Below are 24,797 nucleotides of genomic sequence, written 5' to 3'. Positions count from 1 at the left end.
TTCTGGAAGCAGACATCATCCACTTTTATTGACATGGTAAATTGTGTCTTGGGTCTCTGTATAAACCCTCCTTCATCCAGGTTTAAATGTGGGTGAACCCATAGGGGGTTCCCATACGAGAATTTTCCATCAACATTGGGCCACGGGTGGGCCACGGTGGCTCAGCAGGCAGAGTTCTTGCCTGCCATGCCAGAGGACCCAGGTTCAATTCCTGGTGCCTGCCCATGTTAAAAAAAAAACATTGGGACAGCTGACAAAGAGCTTTCGAATTTGTTCTCTTGGTGGTCCCTCTGACAGCGCCATGGGCTCCTTGGCTGCCCCCTTCAGTGCAGCACGGCGGCCAAGAGCAAGGCTGGAACGAGACATCTGCTTTATATCCCTGGTCTTCACCTTGGACAAGTCACATAACCTCTTTGTGCCTCAGTTTCTCCATATGTGAAAGCATTGTTATAAAACTTAAACTAAGTGAAGTGTCTGGCACATACCAAATGTGACACAAATGATAAATAAATACCTGTGAGGCTTTATTCAGCTTCCTTCAGGTCTCTAGAACTCAGCTACCCAATTTCTAAGATGGAACAATGATCCTTACCCATCCTTTAAATAAATATTTACTGAACTCTATTAAGTGCCAGCCACTGTTCTGGGAACTAAAGATACCAAACTAGATGAAACAAGGCTTCTTCCCTTAGAGAGCCTGGGGATAGGTGGGACAACCAGATAAAAATGTGTAATAAAAAAAAAAACACATAAAGTAGAGTAAGGTGGTGTGTGTTGCTTCTTAAGCTAGAGCTGTTGTTGATGACATTTGAGTAGCAATATGAGTCAAGCAAGCACATGCTCTGAAGGCAGAGTGGATTCCAATCATAGGGAATGGCAGGTGCAAAGGACCTGAGGCACAATAAATGCAAAGAACAGCTAAGGAGCCCCTGTGGCTGAAGTAGAGTAAAAGAGAAGGAAGTGGTAGGTGAGCTCTCCAGAGGCTAGAACACACAGAGTGTCACAGGCCAGGTCAGTATGTGGACAGTATCCTAAGTGTGCTGGGAAGTCATTGGAGGGGTTTAAGAGAAAATGACAAGATCTGACATGTGCACAAATTACCATAATGCATGGCAGAATGGGATGGACTGTGGAGAGGCACAGTGTATTTAAGAAATTAGGGGAGACATTATTTCAGACTTGAGAGGACAAGAAAAGCTTTAAGAAAGAAGTAACCTTTGAGCTGGGTCTACATAAAAGGTGAGGAAGCAAATATTTCAAATGAAGGGAAGGCTGTGAGCATGACGGTTATGGGATTCTTTCGTTCATTTGTTCATTCATTCATTCACTTACCCTTGTCCCCTCTTCGTGCTGTGCCCTGCACTGGGTGCTGAGGGTACACTGGAGACTAAAATCCAGTGCAGTCCCTAACTTCACCTAGCTCACAATGTGGGCTGGGCAGAGAGAGAAGATAAGACTGGTGCTGACTCGTGGCAAGCCACCGAGACTCCGGGATCTCTGACAGGTAGCCCTTGCACGTGTCATCACCTGCTACGTGTCATCACCTGCTACCATTCCCTCTGCTTGAGACAGCTCCGCCGGTGAACCCACTTCACGTGTACACAATCAACCTCAAGAAAGCCTGGAATGCACTTGGCCCCAAGTATAGTACCAAGGCCCTAATAATTCTTCAAGGTCTCAATGAAAAACAAAAATCCATCCCAAAGAATAGCTATGTAGCTTCAATGATAATCAAGCTCTTTAATGAGGGCTTATTTTGTGCCAGGGGCTTTTCTAAGTGTCTTGCAATAATTAATTCATTTAATCTCCAAAACACGTTGTAGCCCTGCACGTACCCCTTCATCCTTACTTCTTCACCCGGCTGAATGAATACTGCCCCCCCCCCCCCCAAGCACACACACACATCAGCAGCCCCCAGTTAAGGATGGGTGAGAGCTGGTGTGTAGACCCCTCCCCCAGCTCCCTGGCCCCTCAGTGCATGTCTTCTGCTGAGCCACCTATTCTGCACAATCTCCCAGCATGCCTCAGTGGGATACCTCAGTGGGATTAAGCTCCAGTTGCCCACAGTGATAGCATACTTGGTAATCACCCTTCATTGGCCATACTCTTTCGTGTCTCACTTGACTGCTCATCTACCTTCACCTCCCAATTAACTACTTGCGTTTACATCCACGTCCCAGGGGTCTGCTCCTGAGAAAACCTAGATTAAGATACAGTCTATGAGGACGGCACTTTTATTACCATCCTTATTTTTCAGCTGAGAAAACTCAGGCAGAGAGAGGCTGAATAACTTGCCCAAGGTAACAGAGCTGGTGAGCAGCAAATTCAGGCTTCAAACCCAGCCGTCGTGCTGCAAAATCTGTTCTATGAACTCCTTCACTGGTTGGAAGAACAAACCAAACTCCTGAACAGCAGCCTCCTTTAACTGGCTTTGTGAGACATGTGGGTAGGCTGGTGAGCTCCATAGACGAATACACATTTTTCCAGATTCATCTATCATCTCCTCTTTGGAGATTCCAGAGTGTAATTCAGAAGTGTGTTTGAGAAGACATTTGATGTGCTTTTCAATGCAGTGGCAACCGCAATGTGATTCATCAGCTGGTTCTCTTTGTCAAAGAATTGATCTCCCAGGTCAGGAAGCAAACCTCAATTTAGATAGGATGCACTTGGAATGTGCCCTCTTAGTAGCATGTGGAAGATAAAGCACAGTCCATGACAGTTCTTGTCAATGAGTTTGTTATGGCAAGAGGGGAGACGTGAGACTCTGGTCTGCGTGCCATGACTGACACTCCAGATATATGCATTTTAGTTTTGTATGATAAACATTTTGCCCATGTCTTTTAGCTCCACCTGTCAATTCCTTGCCATCACCAAGCACTCTTTGAATCCAAGCATCTTCATCTAATAACACAAAGCAAAATGAGTACTTACTTGGTTCCCCGACCATCAACCATTCTTTTTCTTTCAAACTGGACCACTCTGATTTTTCAATTTTGTTTCATGTCTGGATGAGTAATTTCAGAACCAGGAGGATGATGAAGTCTGAGCTTTCCCATTCAGAATTTCTTGCCTGTGCACAAAAAGAAAACCCACTGTAGCAAATTGTCTGTGTGATTCATTTGTTGCAGGCACTGAGGAAAAAAATTGTTTTTAAAGGTGTTTCAAAGATCCTAAACCATTATGGTAGGAAACAACCCTAGAAAGTGAGAAAAGCAAGACACAAAAATTTAATATTTGATTTATCTTGTCATTAGAAAATCATATCCCTTTTGCTTTTTAGGTGAAATTTGAGATATATTGGATGAAAAATTGAAGAATGGAAGATCTGATCAGAACTGCCTCTGCTGGCCCAAAGATTAATGTTTTCAAAATACAAATTTATTTTTCTGATGGCAAGGTTTACTGTTCGTTATTCATGCCTTAAGTAAATTAAAAATCATGTTCCTAGTTTCTTTCTGCTCTGATACAAGTTTATCAAGCTGAACCAAATATAGAGCTAAGTTTAAAAGAAAAAGAGAGAGAGAGAAGGAGGGGAAGGAGGGGGGAAGGGGAGGGAGGAAAGGAGGGAGAGAGGGAGAGAAAGAGGATGGAAGGGAGAGAGGGAGGCAGGGAAGGGTAGAAGGCAGGAGGGCAGAAGGGCAGGGAAGCAAAATGGTACAATGAGGATAGTCTTTTAGTTTCCAAAGTTGTAAATACTTAATTTGCTGTCTACAATGAGAATGCAATGGACTGTCATTTAAAGCCTCATTAACTTATCTGTGTTCAGTCTTTCAATGCCATAATTCCAGAGCATGCCCATGCTATCCTTTTCATCATCTCAGCCATAAAATGGAGATGCCTCCAATCAAGAAACAGAGTTTCTTAGTGTGCTACCTATAACATACATGCCTCACTGCCCTTCTCCATGCAAGACATCTACTAGATTCTGAGGGGCTAGGAAGAGGAGCAATATGCTTTATCAGTCACGAGAGTCTGGGTCCCACTGTGTAATAACAACCCCCAATCTCACTTGAAATAATAAAAATTTATTTTGCTTATGCTATCTGTGTTAGTTAGATTCAGTTGTCAACTTGGCCAGGTGAGCATACCTAGTCTTGTTGCTGTGGACAAAAGCCAATGCTGTGTGAACCTCATCTGTTGCCAATTACATCTGCAGTCAGCTGGAGGCGTGTCTGCTGCAACGAGTGACGTTTGACTTAATTGGCTGGTGCTTAAATGGGAGATTGCAACGTAGCACAGCTAAGCAGCTCGGCATTCCTCATCTCAGCACTAACAGCTCAGCCCAGGCCTTTGGAGATGCCGAAAGAAGTCACCCCGGGAAAGTTGTTGGAACCCAGGGGCCTGGAGAGAAGGCCAGCAGAGACCATCCTGTGCCTTCCACATAAGAAAGAACCTCAGTGGAAAGTTAGCTGCCTTTCCTCTGAAGAACCAACAAAATAAATCCCCTTTTATTAAAAGCCAATCCGTCTCTGGTGTGTTGCATTCTGGCAGCTAGCAAACTAGAACACTATCTATCTGTTATGTTCACACTGGGCACTCTGCTCTACATGTTCTCACTCAGGAGTACCGACTCAGGGAGGCTCAATCTGTGTCCTTCCACCAAGATCAAGCAGGAAAAAGAGGCACAGAGAATCCTGCACTGGCTTTTAAAGCTCCCACCTGGAAGTGGCACATGTCTCTTCTGCTGACCATGCATTGGCCAAGTCATGTGGTCATGCCTTCTTTCAAGGAGGCAGGCAAACACAGTCCTACATGGACCCAGAAGAGTGAAGAACCAAAATATTTGGTGAACAGCAAATGCCAATCACACATGCAACTCTTGACACGGGGAAGCCCATTGCCTTTAAAAGTAGGCAAGACACTAAAGAACATGATGCCCATAACAAAAACAAACATATAAGCAATTCCCTAGGAGAGGAATAAAGTGAATATCATGAGTTCGTAGAAAGCAGAGCCCACCCAAGAAGATGGACCTTGGAGGGATGTGTGATTTTTATAGGTAGAGATGGAAAATTGGGCATCTTAGGTGCAAAGAAGAGTAGAGCAAAGGTAAGAGGGCAAGAACATGCGAGTTATGTTGAGGAAGAATGAGTAGTCTGTTTTGTCCTAAGTAGAATATGCATTTAGGAATTCACAAAAACTAAGACTTAAAAAGGGGGTGGATAGAAGCTAAGCCTACTTATAATTTATGCCTAAGAGCTACCCCTGGAGAACCTCATTTGTGGCTCGGATATGGCCTCTCTCTCTAAACCAACTAGCAAATAAACTCATTACCGTCCCCTTTACGTGGGATGTGACTCCTAAGGGTATAATTCTCCCAGGGAATGTGGGACATGACTCCCAGAGATGAGCCTGGCCCTGGCATCGTGGGATTAAGAAAGCCTTCTTGACCAAAAGGGGGAAAAGAAATGAAACAAAATAAACATTCAGTGGCTAAGAAATTTCAAATAAAGTGAAGAGGTCATTCTGGAGGTTATGCTTATACATTATATAGATATTCCTTTTTAGTTTCTAGTGTAATCGAATAGGTGGGAGGAAATACCTGAAACTTTTGAACAGCCATCCAGTAGCTTTGATTCTTGATGATGAGTGTACATAACGATATGGCTTTTATGGTGTGTCCATATGGTTGCAAAATCCTTGTGACTGACCTTACCTTTCTCCAGTGTATGGGCAGATGAGTAAGACATAACCACAAAATTAAATAAATAATAGGGGGAATAAGTGGAGGAAAAGGGGGTTGGTGGTGTCAGCTCACAGAAAAAATTGTACAGCAGGCTAGGAAAGTTGGACTTCTTTCAGCAGATCAGGCCATCATTCGTTCATTCAACAAATACGTAGTACAGGTACCCAAGGCTCCAGGATGTTGCCACAGGACAAGGAGAATGGGAGAAGGGAGTTGAATTTGAAAAATATTTTTAAAGGAGAACTGAAAGAATTTGGTGAACTTACGAAGGGTGAAATTCCGAGGGTGAGGGATGAGGCCAGAGGTGATCCTATAGGTAGAAAGCAGGTTTTACAAAGCCAAGCTGCAGGGAGCACTGGAAGATAGGAGCTGGGAGGAGGGGCTTATGGACCGCAGGTGAGTTGGTTTGAGCCACGCTGAGTCTGAGAAGCCCCAGAGCCGGGCAGGGGGATATGCCCAGCAGGTATTTCTGCTCAGGCCACCCTTGGGTTAGCTTAAACAACAGGAATTTATTGTCGCTCCATTTTGGAGGTCAGAGGTCCAGCATCAAGGGGTCAGCAGGCCATGTTTTCTCTGCAGTCCGTGGCATTCTGGCCGTGGCTCAATCACACAGAAGTCTCTCTCTACCTTTTTCTTCCTCTGGTTTCTACTTCCATGTCAGGTTTCCTTTGCTTATAAGGACTTCCGCCACATGGATAACAAATAACATCTACAATAGGGGCATTAGGACTGGAAGATATCTTTACAGGGGACATGATTTAATCCCCAACAGGAAGTGAACAAGTGCGAAAGGGAAGGAAAGGAGTGTTATAACTGCAATTACCACTGGGGACAGCTGGAGCGTACACCTCCTGGGAAACTCTGGGAGCCAGTCTAGGTCATGTGGGTTATCGTAAGGGAGATGGGGACTTACATCCAGCTCTCATCAGTCATTGCAGTGAAGTCTGCTCCCCGGGAATGTTAATTCTAAGTACCTCCAGCCTAACAAGTAGGTGGCAAAATGCACCCTGGCGGACAGAGAAAGCCTTCAGGCAAAAACAAAAAAAGAAAAGAAAAAAGCTTGAGCTGATAGCTGGAAGTCAGAGAAATGATCTGGAATGGAAAGGGCAAGGGAATATGGAAGAGACTCTAATAGCATGGGATAGAGTCCCCTACTCTGTTCCAAAAAGAGGGGCTTAAATCTTACCTGCTTTACATATCTAAGTGTTGGATTATAAGTGCCATAACAGAGATATGCTAACAAAAATTTTTTTTTAAGTTTTAAAACCTCTCATTTGATCCAATGTGGTTATTTTATAAGCAAAAACACAGAGGCACAGGAAAGGGAACAGGTGGCTCCCTGTGGCAAAGGGGGAGCCGGAACTGAGCCCCAGACGAGGGCTCTTACACATTGCACTCATTTCAACCACAGCCCTTTTTTGCTGCCATTTCATTTTTTCCAAGTCCATTTTTTTACATTATCCTCACTCTCCACATATGCTCCCATGACCTTAGCTGGCTTTTTCTTACCACCAGCCACTCTGAGATCCTCACTAGTCATATTTAATACCATTCTCTTTCCATCTTTATCCAGCTCCTTTGACAAAACCTTTTATACATTCGCAAACAGTGACCAAAAGTATGCAAACCTGAGGACTGATGTTGGCACAATCACTTTGGGATTAAATGTAAATACTCTGCTTCACGTGGGTAGTATGCTGGGCTGATAAAACAGCTTCTGCAAACTCAGCATCAAGAGATCTATTTCTAATACCGCTGCCCATTGTCTTTCATGTTTGAAGATTATTTAAAAATACATCGGTGGTTTTATATATCAATATCTGAATGTCCTAATTTGTCAAACCATTGTATGTTCTATTACTCTCTGCACCCTCAGTACCTGGCACTCTTTCTAGTGCACAATAAGTGCTCAATAAATGTTTGTGACGTGAATGAAGAGAAACAAACAAACATGGGCTCCTTATTCAAAGCCCTACCTGCAAACAGAAACTGGGCTACAAGGATTTTCATGTGTGCACCAAGTGGCAGCAACATTCTACTAAAAATCGATCAAGACCTCTTTAGCCAAAGATTTTTCTTTAACTATCCCGACAAAAAAAACTGTCATTTACTTAATAAATATTTATTTGGTGTTCTCTATGTTGGGCCCTGGGATATAATGATGAACAAAGCAAAATGAAAACAATTCCTTTTTGAAGAGTGTAGCCTGGACTACACAAATTAAAGATATTATAGCTGTGATAAGTGATTGTCCTGGCGTCAAGACATGTCCAAATTAGTTGATACTCCACCCCTCAAGAAATGGAGCATAATTCCCCTGCCCTCGATATGGGCTAGCCTTAGGTGCTCACTTAGGGAATAGAAGTGACTGTCATTTCCAACCTTAAATAATAAAACAATGGTGGCCCCTGCCTTAGGGGCATCCTCTTGCTCTATCTCTCATGAGTCACTTTCTCCAAGGGAAGCCAGTTGTTGTGGACAGTTGGTAGGCAGGCCTTATGGGGAAAAGCCGAGGCCACCAGCAGCCACAGGCATAATCCCAGAAACAGCCCCTCAGCACCAGTCCAGCCTTCAGATGACTGCAGCCTGGTAAGACACCCTGAGCCACGAACTGTGAGATGGTCAATGTTTGTTGTTCTAAGCTGCAAAGTCTGGGGTAATTTATTTAAGACAACTAACACAGAGGAGAAATTCAAGATGCTGTGTAACGTGAAGTGGGGTATATAAATCTAGTCTGGGAGAAGGGGAAGATCCTTCTAATCACTACTAAGGAAGTGATTGAGTAATCAAAGAACAAGGTTGTGGAGAAGGAAATGGATGTAGCATGTGCAAAGGCCCTGGGGCAGGAAGGAACACAATGGATGGGAAGACTGAAGAGGCCATTATGATTGCAGCAAGGAGATCAAATAGAGAGTGGTTTGAAGTGAAGCTGGCAAAGTAGAGGCACCCATGCAGAGCCTGGAGGCATTGTTAAAGACTACCATTTTTATCAGAAGAACTGTGAGAAGCCTTTCAATGGCCTTAAACAGGGAGGTAACTTAATCAGATTTGTGTTCCTTTCATGTCCTTCAACTATTTTTTCTCACCATGACATTCAACTGACAACTTCTTCTCACCGAGCATGTTTTGATTTCCACATAGACTTTCTGTAAATAATGGGAATTACATGGACTAGAAAAAAAAATCTGCCAATAATTTGCAGTGCTAGCTTTATGCTAACCCTTGCTCTACTGCAGTGGCTTCTGGCCACTGGCTATCAATTCTGAGTGGGTGAGGTTTTTTTAAAAAGCATTTAGGAAACACGAAATGAAATAAGGGGCTCCCTTCAAGGTGAATCCCAAAAAACGTGTTAAATGTTGGTGTGTAGTTGGTGCATTTTGTGGGATGAGGAGCTATAGTTTTTATTACATTTTCAAGGGTTTCTGGGTTCCCAGAAGCGGAGCCTGGGGCAGGGATTTGGGAACGCATGAATTCTGGAGGACACTCAGGAGAAACTTGTCGGTGAGGGAAGAGAAACACCCAGCGAGGCTGTGACACCAGCTGAAGTGCAGCCCTGGCCTGACTCCCCTTGGGGACCCTGGAGTTGAACCTGCCCCACAGAGCTGTCCCCGCCCTGGGCCAGCCTTTTGCACTGACCCTACTGGTCAGTCATTGGCTGTGGGTCACTCTCTCAGCTGAGGACTATTCTCTGGAGAAGAGATGAAGAATGCCAGATAACATACTTTTATTTGCTAAATCCAGCAACCCTAAGAAGTGGGGCAGCTGGGAGCCGTTGGTAGGCAATACTCACAGCACCTGGGGAAGGAGTGAGTGAAGGGGACTTTGGCAGGGCCCAAATCAGCATTTGCTCCAACCTGTGACCCTGAAATGTTCAAAACCCTCCATCTGTAGAATGCAAATGACTGGAACAGTTAGGAACGTCCTGGGAAACCACAGTAAATTCCTCACACACAGAAACGAGGATATGCTTGTCCATCCACTGACTCAAGCTTCCCCGGGAACCCAACCCAAAGCCCAGAACTTGTAACTTCTCAGGAAGCAGGACAGAGCCAACAAGCCAAAATGAACCTAAGCATCATTAACTGAAATTTCACGAAACTTCCCTATGGTACAGGTCACCAGGTCCCGTGGGAGGGAACATAGAGTGGTGGGGAAAAGCATGAATTCGGGACCCAAACTGCCCAGGTCCAAATCCCAGATCCCAACATACCAGCTGTGTGACTCTGGCCTGTTGGACCACCTCTCTGAGACTCAGTTTCTTATCTGTAAAATGGAGATGCTAATAACAGTCCACACCTTCCAACAATGTTGTAAGGATGGCCCTAGGCAAGTCATGTGAACTGCTTAGAACTACACCTGCCTTGGGGAAGACATCAGTAACTGTTAATGATTAATATTATCATTTACCTATCAAAAAGCGAGGGTGGGAACCTTTACCCGGAAGCTTTCCTAAATCAACTCCTCCCACCATTCCAGCACCTCCTTCCCACTTTGCATATTCTGTTGCAGCAGCTTTTGGTCACCTGCGGATCTGGGCCCTGAGATTCCTGGGGGCGAGACAAGTATGGTTTCAGGTGCTGTGGGCACATGGCTGGGTCTGATAAATATTTGATCAGTGGATGCTGCTATTGCCAGAGACTTCACAAGGAACCTTGGCCATCACCCAAGCCCTGCCCAGGCCCTTCCACGCCTCTCACTCACCTCTAGAGCTCACACTGGGGGCAGATGGGACCGCATGCTCAAAAGTTCTGACAAGCCACTCTCTGAGCCTTAGTTTTCCAGGCAGGCAGTGGGGCGGTTGGTCTAGAGACAAGCTCTGGCCACCGTTTATTGAGTCTCCCTCTGTGCCAGGTACTGCACTAAGCATTTCACAGGCCTTACCTCACTGAATCATCGCAACAATGCTCTTAATGACCCCCACGGTGCAGAGATGGAAGCAGGTTCGGCCACCTTGCCCAGGGTATGCGGCTAGGAGATTCGTTATCCTGGGCCTGACCCGTCCAGCAGAAAGCTTGCTTATGCTTATGCTGGCTGAGCTTCCTGAGATTTGGGAACTTATCTGGTGGGCAGCAGCTGAAACCAAACTCAGGAAGAGGGGATGCTGTTGGCCAGCCACCCTCTAGCTCACAGCCATGGCACAGGCTCCCCATGGCTGGGTCCAGTCCAAGAGCGTACAGGACACCTGCTGGATGTCACAGGGGAACTGCAGAGCTAAAGCAGTAATTGAAATAGAGTACAGCCCTGCTTGCTGAGTACTTGCTAAATGTCAGGCATTGAGCTACAACCCTGGGCAAGACCCCCCAAAGCAGACTCCGAGACAAAGGCTTGGGCATAGGTAGTTTATCTGAGAGGTGATCCCAGGAGGAAATGAAAAGGAACCAAGGAGAGCCAATAAAGAGTACCATAATGCACAGGTCACTTCTGTGAGCAACTAGGACTCAGTCCCATTGGGGACACTTAGGGAAAATCTGTGGTACACACTGCAGAATTATTCCACTGAGAGTGAGGAAGCAGGGGTATTTACCAACCAATTCTCAACCCTCACTGGTTGAGCGTCGCTCCTGGGAAGTGAACTCCCTGGCACTTCTAAATGCCTGCTGCAGGAGCTGAGCATACTCCTGTGGCCAAAGAAAGCCCTTGGGCAGAGAGAATACAGGTGCCTGAAGGCATGGGAATGACAGGAACTGCCCAGCAACCTGCAGGTGACAAGAGGATCAAGGGAGGATCGGAAGGGCTCAAGCACATCACATACAGCAGCATCCGTGCATGATTCACCAGCCCAATAAGGTAGGTGCCATTATTATACCTATTTTATGGTTGAGAAAACTGAGACTTGGCAAAATTAAAGAGTTTGCTCAATGTCCTAGAGCTGGTAAGGCAGGACTGAATCCAGGCAGCTGGTTCCTGGGCCCAGGCTCCCGTCTAAAGCATTGTTTTGGTTTGCTAACACTGCTGGAGGGCAATATCAACCAGAAGAGGGTTGACTTTTACAAAGGGGAACTATTAGGTTACAAATTTATAGTTCTGAGATCATGAAAATGTCCAAATTAAGGTGTCAACAAGAGGATCCCTTCACTTAAGAAAGACTGATCATGTCTGGGGTTTCTCTGTCACATGGTGACATCTGCTATCTTTCTCTCCTGGCTTCTAGTTTCAAACGGCTCTCTCAGCTTCTGCATCTCCTGGGGCAGTTTCCTTCTGCATCTCCAAACATCTGTGTTTCTCCAAAATGTCCATCTCTTCAAGGACTCTAGTAAGTGGATTAAAACCCATCTTGAATGGGGGGGGGGGGGTCACATCTCCATGGAAACAACCTAATCGAAAGGTCCCACCCAACAGCACGTCTGCTCCACAAGACTGCATTAGAAGAACATGGCTTTTCTGGGATACATAACAGTTTCAAACCAGGACAAGCATTATCTCTACATTGTCTCCTTGGACCTGGACTCACCAGCTGATGCACTCCAGGCTTGATCAACCAGGAAGCAGCCATCTCTAAATCCCTACTGTCCCAGCCTCCTTCAACTCCAAATCCTGCATATTTTGCATATTGCCACTCAGTCTACCAGGCAATATTTTTTTTTTGGAATCAGCTCAGATTTTTTTTATTGATATATATTATATATTCACATACCATGTAACCATCCAGAATGTACAATGGTTCACAATATCATCATATAGCTGTCCATTTATCATCACAATTGACTTTTTTTCTTTCTTGTGAAAAATAAAATATATACAAAAAAGGAATAAATTTCAAAGCACATTGCAACAATTAGTTGTAGAACAGATTTCAGTGTTTGGTATGGGTTGCAATTCCACAATTTTAAGTTTTTGCTTCCAACTGCTCTAAGATACTAGAGATTAAATGAAATATCGATATAATGATTCAACAATCATATTCATTTGTTAAACCCTACCATCTATGTATAACTCCACCATCACCTTTGATCTTTCTCCCACTCTTTAGGGGTATTTGGGCCATGGCCATTCTAACTTTTTCATATTGGAAGGGGCTGTCAATAATATGGAGTAGGGAGATGGAACTAGTTGATGTTCTGGAGAGGCTGGCCCCTTTGCATTTCAGGACTTATCTGGTCCAGGGACCCATCTGGAGACTGTAGGTTTCTGGAAAGTTACTCTAGTGCATGGAACGTTTGTAAAATCTTATATATTATTCTTAGTGTTCTTTAGGTGAACACCATAACTTGGAACCAACTTGAAGACATTGCGACTTACCGTAACTGGCCAAACCCCTATCAAAACCATAACTAAGGCCAACTCCATTTTGCTTTGTAAAAGGCCTCTTGAAGTTATTAGGGGAGGAAAAGCCTCCTTCGGGTCCCAAGCTACCCAGTGTGTCATATTTCAGAGTCAGGAAGGGTTACTCCAGTTTCCCCTACCCCTCAGGAACAGACTAGTCACCCAGCATCCAGCTATCTTCTGGGCACGTGCAACCACGCATATCCCAAGGCCACCTGGCTTTGGAAAGTATCAGCCACAAAACATGAACACATTTCCTCCACTCTTCCTCCCTCTGCTAGTATTTGAAGCTGTAAATTTCAATTTGACTAAGAGGATTTATGTGTTTTGAGGGGTTTTAGGCTTTTTTTGGGGGGGGTAGGGGTTGCTTCTTGTATTAGTCAGCTCTTGCTGAGTAACAGCCACAAATATCAGTGACAAACAATAATAAGCACTTATTTCTGACTCAATCATCTGCAGTGTCAATGGAGTGAGCTGAGTAAGGCTGAGTTGCTGTGGGGTAAAATGAGATAATATAGAATTTGCAGCCCTGCACCTGCACAGGGAGCCTAGGCAGTAGGCAGAGAGGAGACCACATCCCTGTTTTACAGGTAAAGAAATAGAGAATGAGCTAGATTTTGTGCCTGTCTCAAAATCACAAAGCCAGGATGCAAAACCTGACTTGAACATGTCTTCAAGTTGGTTCCAAATCCACAGCCACTACCATGGCACCCACCACCCATGCCCAGATTAGCTCTTAAGTTAAGATCATTGTTTAAATGATCTATCCAGACAGGTTGAGTTATAGTATGTGCTACATACTATAACTCACCCAGAGAGATGCAGCAGAAAGGGACACTGGAGACATGCAAAGCATGGGGGGTGGGGGTGGGGGCTGCATGGAAGGCAGAGCAGAAAAGCAGGCTGCCTCCAGGAGCAAAGGCCAGTCCCAAGTTGACAGCCGCCAGGGAAGCAGGGTCTCGCTCCTACGGCTGCAAGGCACTGCACTTGGGCAATAGCCTGATGAGCATAGAAGCTGACTCAGCCCCCGGGGCCTCCAGACAGGAGCACTGCCCTGTTGGCACCTTGATTTCAGTCTGACACTCCAAGCAGAGAGTCCCGCTAAGCCACCCTGTAGCTCAACTTCTGCCCAACAAAGCCAGGAGATAATAAATGGGTGTTCTTTTACGCTGCTAAATTTGTGGTAATTTATTACAGGAACAATAGAAAACTAATGCAGGCAATGTTTGCCAGGGCCTGGTATATAGTAGCTGCACAATAAATGTTTGGGTGGACAGAAAAATAAATGGTAGTACACAGGAATACAATTTTGAAGCTGTCAATTTCAATTTGACTAAGAGGATTTATGTGTTTTGAGGGGTTTTAGGTTTTTTTTGGGGGGTGGGGGTTACTTCTTGTATTAGTCAGCTCTTGCTGTGTAACAGCCACAAATATCAATGACAAACAACAATAAGCACTTATTTCTGGCTCAGTCATCTGCAGTGTCAATGGAGTGAGCTGAGTAAGACTGAGTTGCCGTGGGGTAAAATGAGATAATATAGAGTTTGCAACCCTGCACCTGGCATGTAGCGAGCACTCAAAAATGTATTCAGGTCTTACCACTTCCAATGTGCTTCCCCTAGCACATGCTCACTGCTAAAATGGGGACAGCCCGACAGGTGTACCTGGAGAGTATATGCCTGCAGTGACCAACCCACCCAGACGACAACTGAGAGCGTGTGTGTGTATGTGTGTATGCATCATATACCGCACTCAAAACCCACGCCACCCCCGTGACTCTGAATAATGATTATAAATGATTCTGAAGAATTCGCTGAAACCTGTTATCAGCCTTGATTACAAAAGAAAAGTGATTTTCCTTAAGTGGATCTTCCATTTACTTGAAGGAGCCAGGCCCAGTGACCAGGCAGCTAAGCAGTTCTGCCGAGAAATTCCTGGAACTCAGCAAACTCAGAGTCTTTTGCAGAAAGCCTGATGGACAAGGCCCAGTGAAACCCCAGAAAAGCCCCTCCAGCAAGTTAAACCTCACCCAGGCCCAGTGGCAATGGCAGCCTTTGAATCATGAACGCTTTCCATTATGGGCACAATACCTCCACTCCTTCCCTGGCTTGTATATAAACATCTCAAAAAATAAAAAAAAGGATTATTTAAAAGGACCTTGGGACGTGATACTTCTATTTGAGAGTGGCTGGCGTGTTTGCACGGCGAGCAGGCTGGCTTGCTGCTTGCCTCCTTTCCAAGAGCACCTCACAGCCTCGCCAGGTAGCCTGGAGAAGGCACCCCTCACCCTCCGGAGGCCTTTCCTACAAGGCTGCAGCAATAGGATGAAGGCCATCCTGAATCAGCTGGGGCACACCGTAGCTGAAGCAAACTCATCAAAATGCCCTGTTTGCCAGAGTTCATCATCAAAGGAATGGATTAAGTTTAAGAACATGTTTCGCCAGGGTCCATAGCTCCAAGCCACCATACTATGAATTACATTTTTGTAAATAAAACATATATAATATACTAACTAAAATTACATATTTCTGCAAATGGTTATAGCTAATTGTCCCACCATTGTTAATTAAATAATCCATTATTTTCCTAACTTTTATCCTATAGTAAACTATTTTTCAATTTTTTGATCAGAGTGAATTTTAGACTTTCAGAAAATTTTCAAAAAGAGTCCCCGTGTACCCTTTATCCAGCCTCCCCTAATATTAAGAACCCCAATATTAAGTAACCATAGTGCAAGTATTGAAATGAGGAACTCAACATTGATAAAAGACTATTAACTAGTCTATAGATCTTTGATTTTCACCAGATTTCCCACTAATGTCCTTTTTCTGGTCGAGGATCCTACATTGCATTTAGTTGTCAAGACTTTTTAATCTCCTTTGATCTGAAAGTTCCTCAACCTTTCCTTATCTTTCATGACCTTGACACTCTGGAAGGTCAAGGTCATGCAAATCTGTGGAATGCCCCTCAGTTTGGGTCTCCCTGGTATTTTCTTATGATTGGACTGAGGTTATGCATTTAGGGCAAGAATATTACAGAAGTGGTGCTGTGCCCTTCCCAGGGCCTCTTAGCAGGGAGTTAGGACATTAATACATCTCATCACTTTTGATGTTAACCTTGATGACTTGTTTTCTCCACTGCAGCATTACTATTGTTCCCTTGGTACTTAATAATTAAGTGTCTTGCGGGGAAGTACTTTGGGATCATGCAGATATCCTGTTTCTCAGACTTTCACCCACTAATTTTAGCATACATAGCACTTGCCTGCAACAATTACTACTGTGACATTTGCCTAATGGCGATGTTCTATTTCCATCATTCCTTCTACATACATTCATTTGAATTTCCTGTAAGGAAGATCTGTCCCTTCTCCCTCATTTATAATTATTTCTTTGTATTATATGGACTCATGAATATTATTTTATTCCATATGCTATAATCCAATTTTTCCAGTACATTCTAATATACTGTTGTGTCTCTTTTTGGATTTACTATTCTATTTCACTGATGTGTTGGCATTTACCTGCCCCAGTAATACACTCCATTATTGCAGTAATACACTATTTTAATTATTATACGAAGGTTTATAATACACGTTAGAATCTGGACATCCAAATCCCCTTCCATTGTTATTATTTTCCCAGAAATTTCTTAACTACTTTCCCCTATTTATTTTTCCAAATGAGTTTTGATTAATTTTGTCAAGTTACAAAATAAATTCCTAAGTGAATTTGGTTGGAACTGCATTCAATTTATGGACTAATTTGTGGGGAATTGTTTCCTTTACAATATTAAGACAAACATCCACAGAAAGGATATATCTCTCTGTGTATTTAAGTCAGCTTTCACATGCATCTGTGAAGTTCCACCATTTATTTCACATAGGTACTGCACATTCTGGTTATGGAAATTGTTAGGGTTTTCTTTTTAAAGTTGGTTTTCTTATAACCAGACCCTTATTAAACTCTCCTATTGCTTCTAAAATTTTAGTTTATTTACTCAACATTTACTAAGCACCTACCACGTGCCAGGCACTGTTGTAAGAAACTGAAGTCAATTTAATTCATAGAGCTTAAGTTTTAGCAGAGTAGATAGACAAACAAGTAAATGTTTAAAAATAGTATTGTTACATGTGCTGCACAAAACTCAAGCAACGTAAGGAAATACAAAATATAGGGTGGGACATTATCTGGATTGCAAAAGCTTCTCTAGGGAGATTACATGTAAGGCAGTCCTGAACGAAATGGAAGACTGAGCCAAGCAACCATCTGGACAAAGAGCATTGGAGAAAGTAGTCTGTGCAAAGGTCCTGAGGCAGGAACAAGTTGTTCAAGGCATAGTAAGAAGACCAGAGTGGCTGGAGCAGAGTGAAGGCATGTAGCGTAGTGGAGAACAAAGTCAGAGAGACAGACAGAGATCAAGTTGCCAAGTCTTATTGATCCCCATAAGGAATTTCTGTTTTATTCTAAGTGTGATGAGAAGCATGAAGCAGGGAGCCCACTGGGGAAGTACAGAGGTCATCCAGGCAAGAGATGACAGTGGCTGGAACCACAGTGCTAGCGATGGAACGATCAGATTGAGGCAGAGTTTGGATACATTTTAAAGGTAGCACTGCAGAACCACCTACAGATTAAATATGGGTAGTGCGAGAAGACAGGAGTGAAGGAAATATATAAAATTACACAGGTGGGCATGAATCTCTGGCTTCTCACGTGTACCCTCAAAGATCCAGACAAGGCCAGCATTTTCTATCACTATATGGTCAAAGCATAAAGTTCCAGCTAATTTAACAGATTGTTCTTCTTTTTTTAAAAAGGCACCATAAAAAAGACAGAATCCATAAAACAAATCCACAAACCTCTAGAGATGATCAATACAGCAAGTGAATTATGTCGAACACACTGTGACCTAATAGGGAGGACACAGCCCTGGAAATCAGGAGACAGAGCCAACTTCTCTGACCTTGTCCAGATATCCCAGGCTCTGGAAACTGCATTATCACAGGGACCTGAGTCAAGCCAGGAGCAGCAGGTCAGAATGGACAAGTGGGAGAAAGGAGCACGCATTCCCACTGTTCGCCCAAGGCCATGCTGGGATTCCCCCAAGTCCAAATGGCCACCGCTGGGAGGATTAAATGAGATAATACCTGTGAAGTGCTTGGCACTGGAGCTCCGTACCAGCTGAGCTCACTACACCAGAGCTGCCGTTCCTTTTCCAGTTAACAGTTAACAGGGACATACAGATCACCGGCTTTCAACTCTATTATACTTGCCAACTGAACGTATTATATTTTATTGGTGACTCAAGTACCCTGCAGGCTCTGGAGATGGATGTAATCACTCTAATGAGCTTTGTTCTGGAGCTGCGTGTGAGGGCCGGTTAACCCGAAATTTCGGGATATGACTTCTGGATGAAGAATCGCTGCCTGGATGGATGAATAAAGAGTAGATTTTGTTCATTTACTCAAGCACTTGTTAATTGTGAATAATTACTGGAAGATGTTCTTTAGCCATCACCTACACATATAAATAACCATTTGTTCCCTGACTCCAGGCTATTAATACACTCCCAGGACTGTTCTGATATAAAACCATGAGACGTGTGGGGCTCATTTCCTCTGTGAATTTTTGTTTGGCATGATATCAGAGGATGCTAGGAGAAAAAAAGGAAAACTCCCCGGGGATCTAAGTTAACCCGAACTACTAACATCTGTACTGAAAACTGCTTAAGGATAAGGTATTTTTGGAAAACAGCCCCCCATGCCCCTCTCACCCCACCCCTATCCCCCCACCCCCCCACACAGGATTATTTTTTTAAATGAACTCTGTGAAGTCTCACATTCAAAGCAGAGCCCCTTGTTTTCCTCAAAGACTTCCACCTCGGTCAGCAGGGAGAAAACCGAAGTGGGGGGAGTCTTGGCGTCCCCCCACCCCCACTCCACATTCTCCCAGGAAAGAGTGGGCGGTCCGGGGTTGTCTGCTACCGAGCTGTGGGGAGTTAGCACAGAGGGGAAGAGGGTGGCTCAGACGCGGGTATCTGCTCAGGTGGGGCATACACGCCCCCCTAAAGGGAAGCCAGCCGAGTTTATCCCACGGACCTTGCTGCCCCATCCCTGGCCCCCGTGACCCTGCTCTGCTTTCCTCCATCATTCTCAGGCTGCTCCTGAAAGCCCCGCATGGGGCACATCAACTTTCCCTCTGATGCATGCGCTTGCTTACTGTAGTACCTGTAACTCAGGTGTGTTCAAACTTCTCCAATCCACCACCCTTTCTCCAAATTGAAGTTTACACGGGAGCCCAACAGGATGCGGGGAGAACCCTGAGGCCGAGGCCCGGCGAGGGCGCAGGAACCCAGGCCCCTCCTGCCCCTGCTCCCAGTCCTCAGCGGCCATGCGGGATTGTCTGGCATCCCCTCGGGCTCCCCGCAGCACAGTGTGACCTGAGAGGCAAGCAGAAAGGCCCAGCACACACTCCCGGATTTGGAATTCAGCTCTTTGCCCTCCCAGCAGCCCTCTGAGAGCTTCGGGTTCTTAAGATGCCAACAGCCTGCCGCATGCCCCGGCTCCATCCGCTTTAACTCTGGGAACATCTCCTTTTCACATTTGAACATGTCTGAAATGGGGATGCGGTTGGCGCTGGCCGCCTGTTCTCAAGCCTGGGGACGGTCTCCCTACTGCCAGCCGACAAATGCTTTGCGAAGGGGACATGAGCCCGGCTGCTGTCCGAAGACCTCCGTGACACCTCCTGGTAAATTCTAAATATTTCAGCATCCCGATTTGCAGAATGGATGCAGAATAGCCCACCCTGGGGGGAAAGAAAATTCCTGGGACAAGCGTTGAGTCCTCGTGAATCATCTCGGTGGCTCAGAGAACAAGAATGTGTGAAAAAAATAAGGAAGTCCATGACTCTGAGTCAAAAACTGATTCAGATACTTTAACTCAATGTGGAAAAGCGGTAGGAATACCGCCCCTGATTTAGTTGGCTTATGTTTTCCTTTTAATGTATGCAAATGTGTAATATATGATAAAAGATCTATGTCTAAATGAATTTTAAAGAGCTCTTTCAATAAGCATAAAATAGAAATTCTAAGTGAATAAATGCACTGAATCTAGTTTAGTTGGCAGCATTTTTCCTTTTTAGTGATGTGTAAAAGTGCATCTCTCAGTTAATGGTCAGTGCTTTAGGTTGATAAAATATGGTATTATTTTTATTGTGGCAATTACGTTAAGAAGTCGGTATGACTGTTCCCATTAGACCGGCAAGAAACTGAGGCTGAGAGAAGCTAAGTGCCTTCCCTGGAGTCCCACCACCAGCCAGGCCAGGCCAGGCTCAGAGCCCGGCCTTGGCCCCAGACCCGCCACGCCCGCTGTCTGCCCTGCAGCCCCCTCCAGCTCACCTCTGCCGCCCCATCGAAACCCGAATTCCAATCCAGCCCCAGGCAGGAAGTTACAGCCAGACAGTTAAATTAGTTGGTTTTTCATGCATATATAATGAACTCTTAGCAATAAATAAGCCTTTATGGGTGTCAGATTTATTCATTTTTACAGTGCAAAAGTAAAACTCGCCTGGTATACAAGCCTAACAGGTGCTTCCTGTCACACCTGCATGGGTAAATCACAGTGGAGTGAGAAGCCCAGGTGGAGGAGGGGAGGCCTCCCTTAAGAGATCGGGGATAGTTACACAGCTTCAGGGAAACTGTGCTATGAGCTGGCAGCATTTACTTGGGGCACTGGGGTGCAGAGAATTTCCTGGACGCAGCGCGACTATTGCGTTGGTTATAAACGTGATATTTCTGCAGATTAACGTTGTCCCCAGGACACCAGGCAGAGAGTGTCTAAACAGAGTATGCGTCTGGGAGAGGGAGGGGATGGGAGAGAGAGCAGCCATTCCCAGAAAGGCAGACAGAGCTGGCATCCACAGAACATGCTGGGACAAAGTGAAGCCTTCCAAAGTAGCGGTGCACAAACTGGAGAAGGCATTAGAATCACCTGCAAGGCTTGTCAAAATGCAGATTGCTGAGTCCCAGAGATTCTGACTCACAAGGGCTGAGCTGGGGCCTAATATTCTGCATTTTTCGCAGAAGCTGCCAAAGTTGCCAGTCCATGGACTGTTCACAGTTGTATTTTGAGCAAACGCAGGGAAATTCTATCTCATATTCCCCAGCATACTGAAATCAGCAGCAGCATCACAGGGTGTAAGTGATGTAGGTCTCAAGTGCTGGCCGCAGGCAGTGCAGCAGTTAAGAGCAGGGACAACACAGCGGAACTGCCTGACTGCCCTAGGCAAGTTGCTTAACTCCCCGAGCCTCAGTTCCCTCCTCTGCGGAATGGGCAATAATCATACCTATAGAATAAGGTTGTTATGCTGGTTGAGTGCGTTATTAGATGCAGTGTTCTTGGAAGAGCTTTCTCTGCTCAAAAATTGTAAAGCTAAGTGATGGGGTACATGGCAGGGTATTGGGCTATCATTTTCATGTACTAAATTTTTCCACAATAAAAAGTTGTTCTAATAAACATAAACGCCTATGCACGCACCCAACTCAGAGAATGCTCATATCCACCACCTCCCCACCTCCACAGCACCCCTCAAAAGAAACAGCCTATTTAGAAACAAGTAAGTGGGAACAGACCAACAGTACAGACCAGCTGAAGTCACTACTTGTTTTACTTGCATTTACTTTCATCTGTTTCCAAAAATAAAGAGTTGGAGTGGTGAGAAGAGGATTGTAAACGAACAAGACTTTGCTGCCTCTCTTGCAATCTCTTGATCTCTGTAACTCCTCTCTCCCGCTCTCATTCTCTTTCCTTCTCACTTTCACCCCGCCTCTCTAACTTTCTGCCCTTTCTCCCTCCCTCCCTCTCTTGTGCACGTGAATGAATTTGTATGAATGTGTGAACCAGTACAGAAATTTCTGCTTTACCCCAAGTGTTAGCATGTTATTTGAGTGTTTTCTCCAATCGCTTATTATTTTCATGGATTAGTGGGGAGGGGGGAAGGGGTAAAGCCCAGATTATAATCAGTCACACCTGGGGTGGATCCTGGCTCAGCCTCTCACCAGCCAATGGCCCTGGGTCTCCGAGCCTCAGCCTTCTCAGGGGAAGTGTGTGTGACCTGGTCTGGATCCTCAGAAAGCAGAGTTTGAGGCAAGGATGCAGGTGCAAGTTTTCTCCTGGAGAAGGATCCCAGGGAGGAGGAGAGAGACCCAGAAGGAGGAACCACAAGGCTGCATTTCTCAGTTGGAGCTGAACTGCAGGGCCTCAGCTCTGCAAGGGGCGCAGGGGAGGGGACAGAATTACCTCCCAGAATTACCCTCGAGAGGAAGGACGTTATCCACGAGAAGGGTAAAGCCGCCAACCCACCCAAGGGTGCTACCCACCACCAGGCACCGCCCTGAGAGACTGGGGGAGGGGGGGAAAGAGCCCAGACAGGAAGGGGGAGGGGAGTAAGTAAAACTAATCTATAAAAGCAAACGCCCCACATGCCGGGCCCCTCGCCCTTCACCCCTCTTTTCTTGCGAGAGTGGTGGCATGTTCTCTCACATGCATATTCAATAAACTTTGTATCTGCCTACTTTTAAAAAAAAACTTTTCAGCCTATCTGCCTATTTAAAAAAAAAACAAAACTCTTTCAGGCTCATCGTCTGCTTTTATCATGACAACCGCAGTTGTTCCCATTTTACAGATGAAGGAATGGTACGTATGGTCGTATGATTTACCAAGGTCACAGAGATTAGTGAAGAGGCCGGGACTCAAACCCTGTCCTCTTGTCCCTACATCAGAGATGCTGCAGCAAGGAGCCTGCAAAGCAATCCCCTTTCTCCTTGCGCTGCACCCAAGGTGAGGCATCTATATTTAGAGCATTACAAGAAGCTGCTGAGAGAATGTCCTCAGGCTATGCATTCAGCCTCACACACAAATTCACTGCAGATCAGGAGAAGGCCAGGAATAAATGGATGGGAGAAGGTCCTTGATTCCAAACAGAAATTGAGCTGATCCAGCACAGCCGGAGCACAAACAGAGGCTGCAGGAGGGAAATCAGATTTATCTCAGTCACTGTGTGCTCAGAGCTTTTTCCAGCACCCTGGACCCACTGGCCAAGAAATTGTCGTTTCATGCATTGGTCTCTTATCCCTGTGTGCTATGCAAGACCCTGTGTTCCTCCAATTCCTTATCTCCTCTGTCCAATTCCACAGACTAGTGGAAGAGAAAGAGCTCAAATCCATCCAGACTATCTTAGGGAGGGGCTGAGCTGAATCAGGGAGAGCTGCTCGTGGACAGAGAGAGCCAAGACTTGATCCAATCTGCAGCTGGGCCTGCCTGCTGAGGCCTCTCCCTGATGGGTGTCTGCTGGCCTCCTCCAGCACAGTGACCTGCTCTTCATCAAATGTAGCCCCTCCCTCTGTGGTTTAGAGTTGTCTCTGCAGGATGCAGTGCAGCCAGGGACTACATCCCCAGTTACCCTCGCGTGTAACTGAAGTCCCGTGGCCAGTGTCACCAATAGAATATGAACAGAGGTGATGTGTGTCTCTGATGGGCAAGGCAGTGAAGAAGCAGGTGTGCTTCCTCCACTCTCTCTCTCTCTCTCCCTTTCTGCCTGGGTGCAGGCTCTGGGGGATGGTGGAGCCACAGATGGAAGGAACCTGGGTGTCTATAAGGTGAAATCACTTGTGTTGCTACTAAAATAAATAATGAGGCCGTTTGTTATAGCAGCAAGTGTGACCTGAACTACTACAGTCTCCTTTCTAACTCCTGGCAACTTCAGCTCCCCACTGGAGGGAGAAGATGGGGTCCCACTTGCTCCTACAGGCCAGAGGAGAGCTGTAACTTCACCTGCTTCCTGATGTACGCTGGCTCCATGTTTACAACTGGATTCTTGCTAAATAGAACAATTTTGCTCCAAAGACAATATCAAGTTCTCTGAGCAGAACACTAAATCCCCTCGAGACAGGGGTGCCTCTGACCTTGGTCCACCTGAGGCTTCCTGCCCAGTCCTGGTCAACATCCTCCCGCCCCAGTTAAGGACTGATACCAGCTCAGAATGGGCCATGGCCCCAAATGTCACAGGCCGTGCCCACCTACCCCCAGTTCTCGTGGCCGCTGCCCAGCAACTCTGCTAATGAGTTCTGCCCCCAGATTGGGGCATGTTAGCCCCGGCTGCATCTGAACCCACAATATCTGGCCTTACCGGTCACATGATACCAGAGCCCTGGGGGAAGAACTGTATAAGAAGAAGGGCATGTTATAGACTCAGGACCCCAGACCAAACCTATCGAGTTTGCACTGATCTGTGAGCTCACAGCCCCCTCCATGAGCCTTGCCCCCTCTCTGTCCACTCTGTTCTCCCTCCCCACCGACCTCCTCCCGTCAGCCTGGACCACCTCAGTTTCCCCAAGTGTATGTAGCTACTAGCACCCCAGAGCCTTGCACATGCTGCTTCTCCCATCTAGAATGACTGTCTGCTTAACATAGGGGTTCAGAGACCTGCAGAGGATGGCTGCTGTCTTTCTGACCACTCAGCATCCCTTCCCTCTTCATCATACCCCCACAGTGGAGACCATGAGGCATACATGGGGCTGCCTCCACCGACCCCCTCCCTACAGGGGCAGGTGTGAAACTGGGGTGGGGCTATTCCAGGAAACTTAATATTTGGACACCAGGAGAGATTTCAGGCCTGTTTTCTCTCAAAAGCTGCAGAGAGGACATATGTTTGGGATCTTCAGTGTCCATCTTGTCCCCACTCCATAGGAGAAAGAAGCCAAACATTCCTCAGAAATGGGGTCAGAGATGAGGCCCTAAGTCATTGCCTAAGCCCCTTGATATAGACAATGCTGGGGCCCATCCAGATCCCCT

The 24,797-nt window shown here is 45.6% G+C and overlaps 1 protein-coding gene across 1 annotated transcript in view; it reads right to left on the bottom strand.

Annotated features, from left to right (window-relative positions):
• Window positions 1–24,797, bottom strand: part of PTPRT (protein tyrosine phosphatase receptor type T) — a 1,205,819-nt gene that overhangs the window by 1,136,356 nt on the left and 44,666 nt on the right. The window contains exon 4 of the mRNA XM_077168216.1: window positions 2,932–3,070. Coding sequence (XP_077024331.1) covers window positions 2,932–2,947 — 16 coding nt within the window. The 5' untranslated portion in view covers window positions 2,948–3,070. The remainder of the gene's footprint in view (window positions 1–2,931; window positions 3,071–24,797) is intronic.

Source organism: Tamandua tetradactyla, chromosome 1, assembly GCF_023851605.1.
Source record: "Tamandua tetradactyla isolate mTamTet1 chromosome 1, mTamTet1.pri, whole genome shotgun sequence".
NCBI lineage: Eukaryota > Metazoa > Chordata > Mammalia > Pilosa > Myrmecophagidae > Tamandua > Tamandua tetradactyla.
Note: the sequence above shows the minus strand (reverse complement) of the source record. Positions and strands in the feature narration are given on the sequence as shown.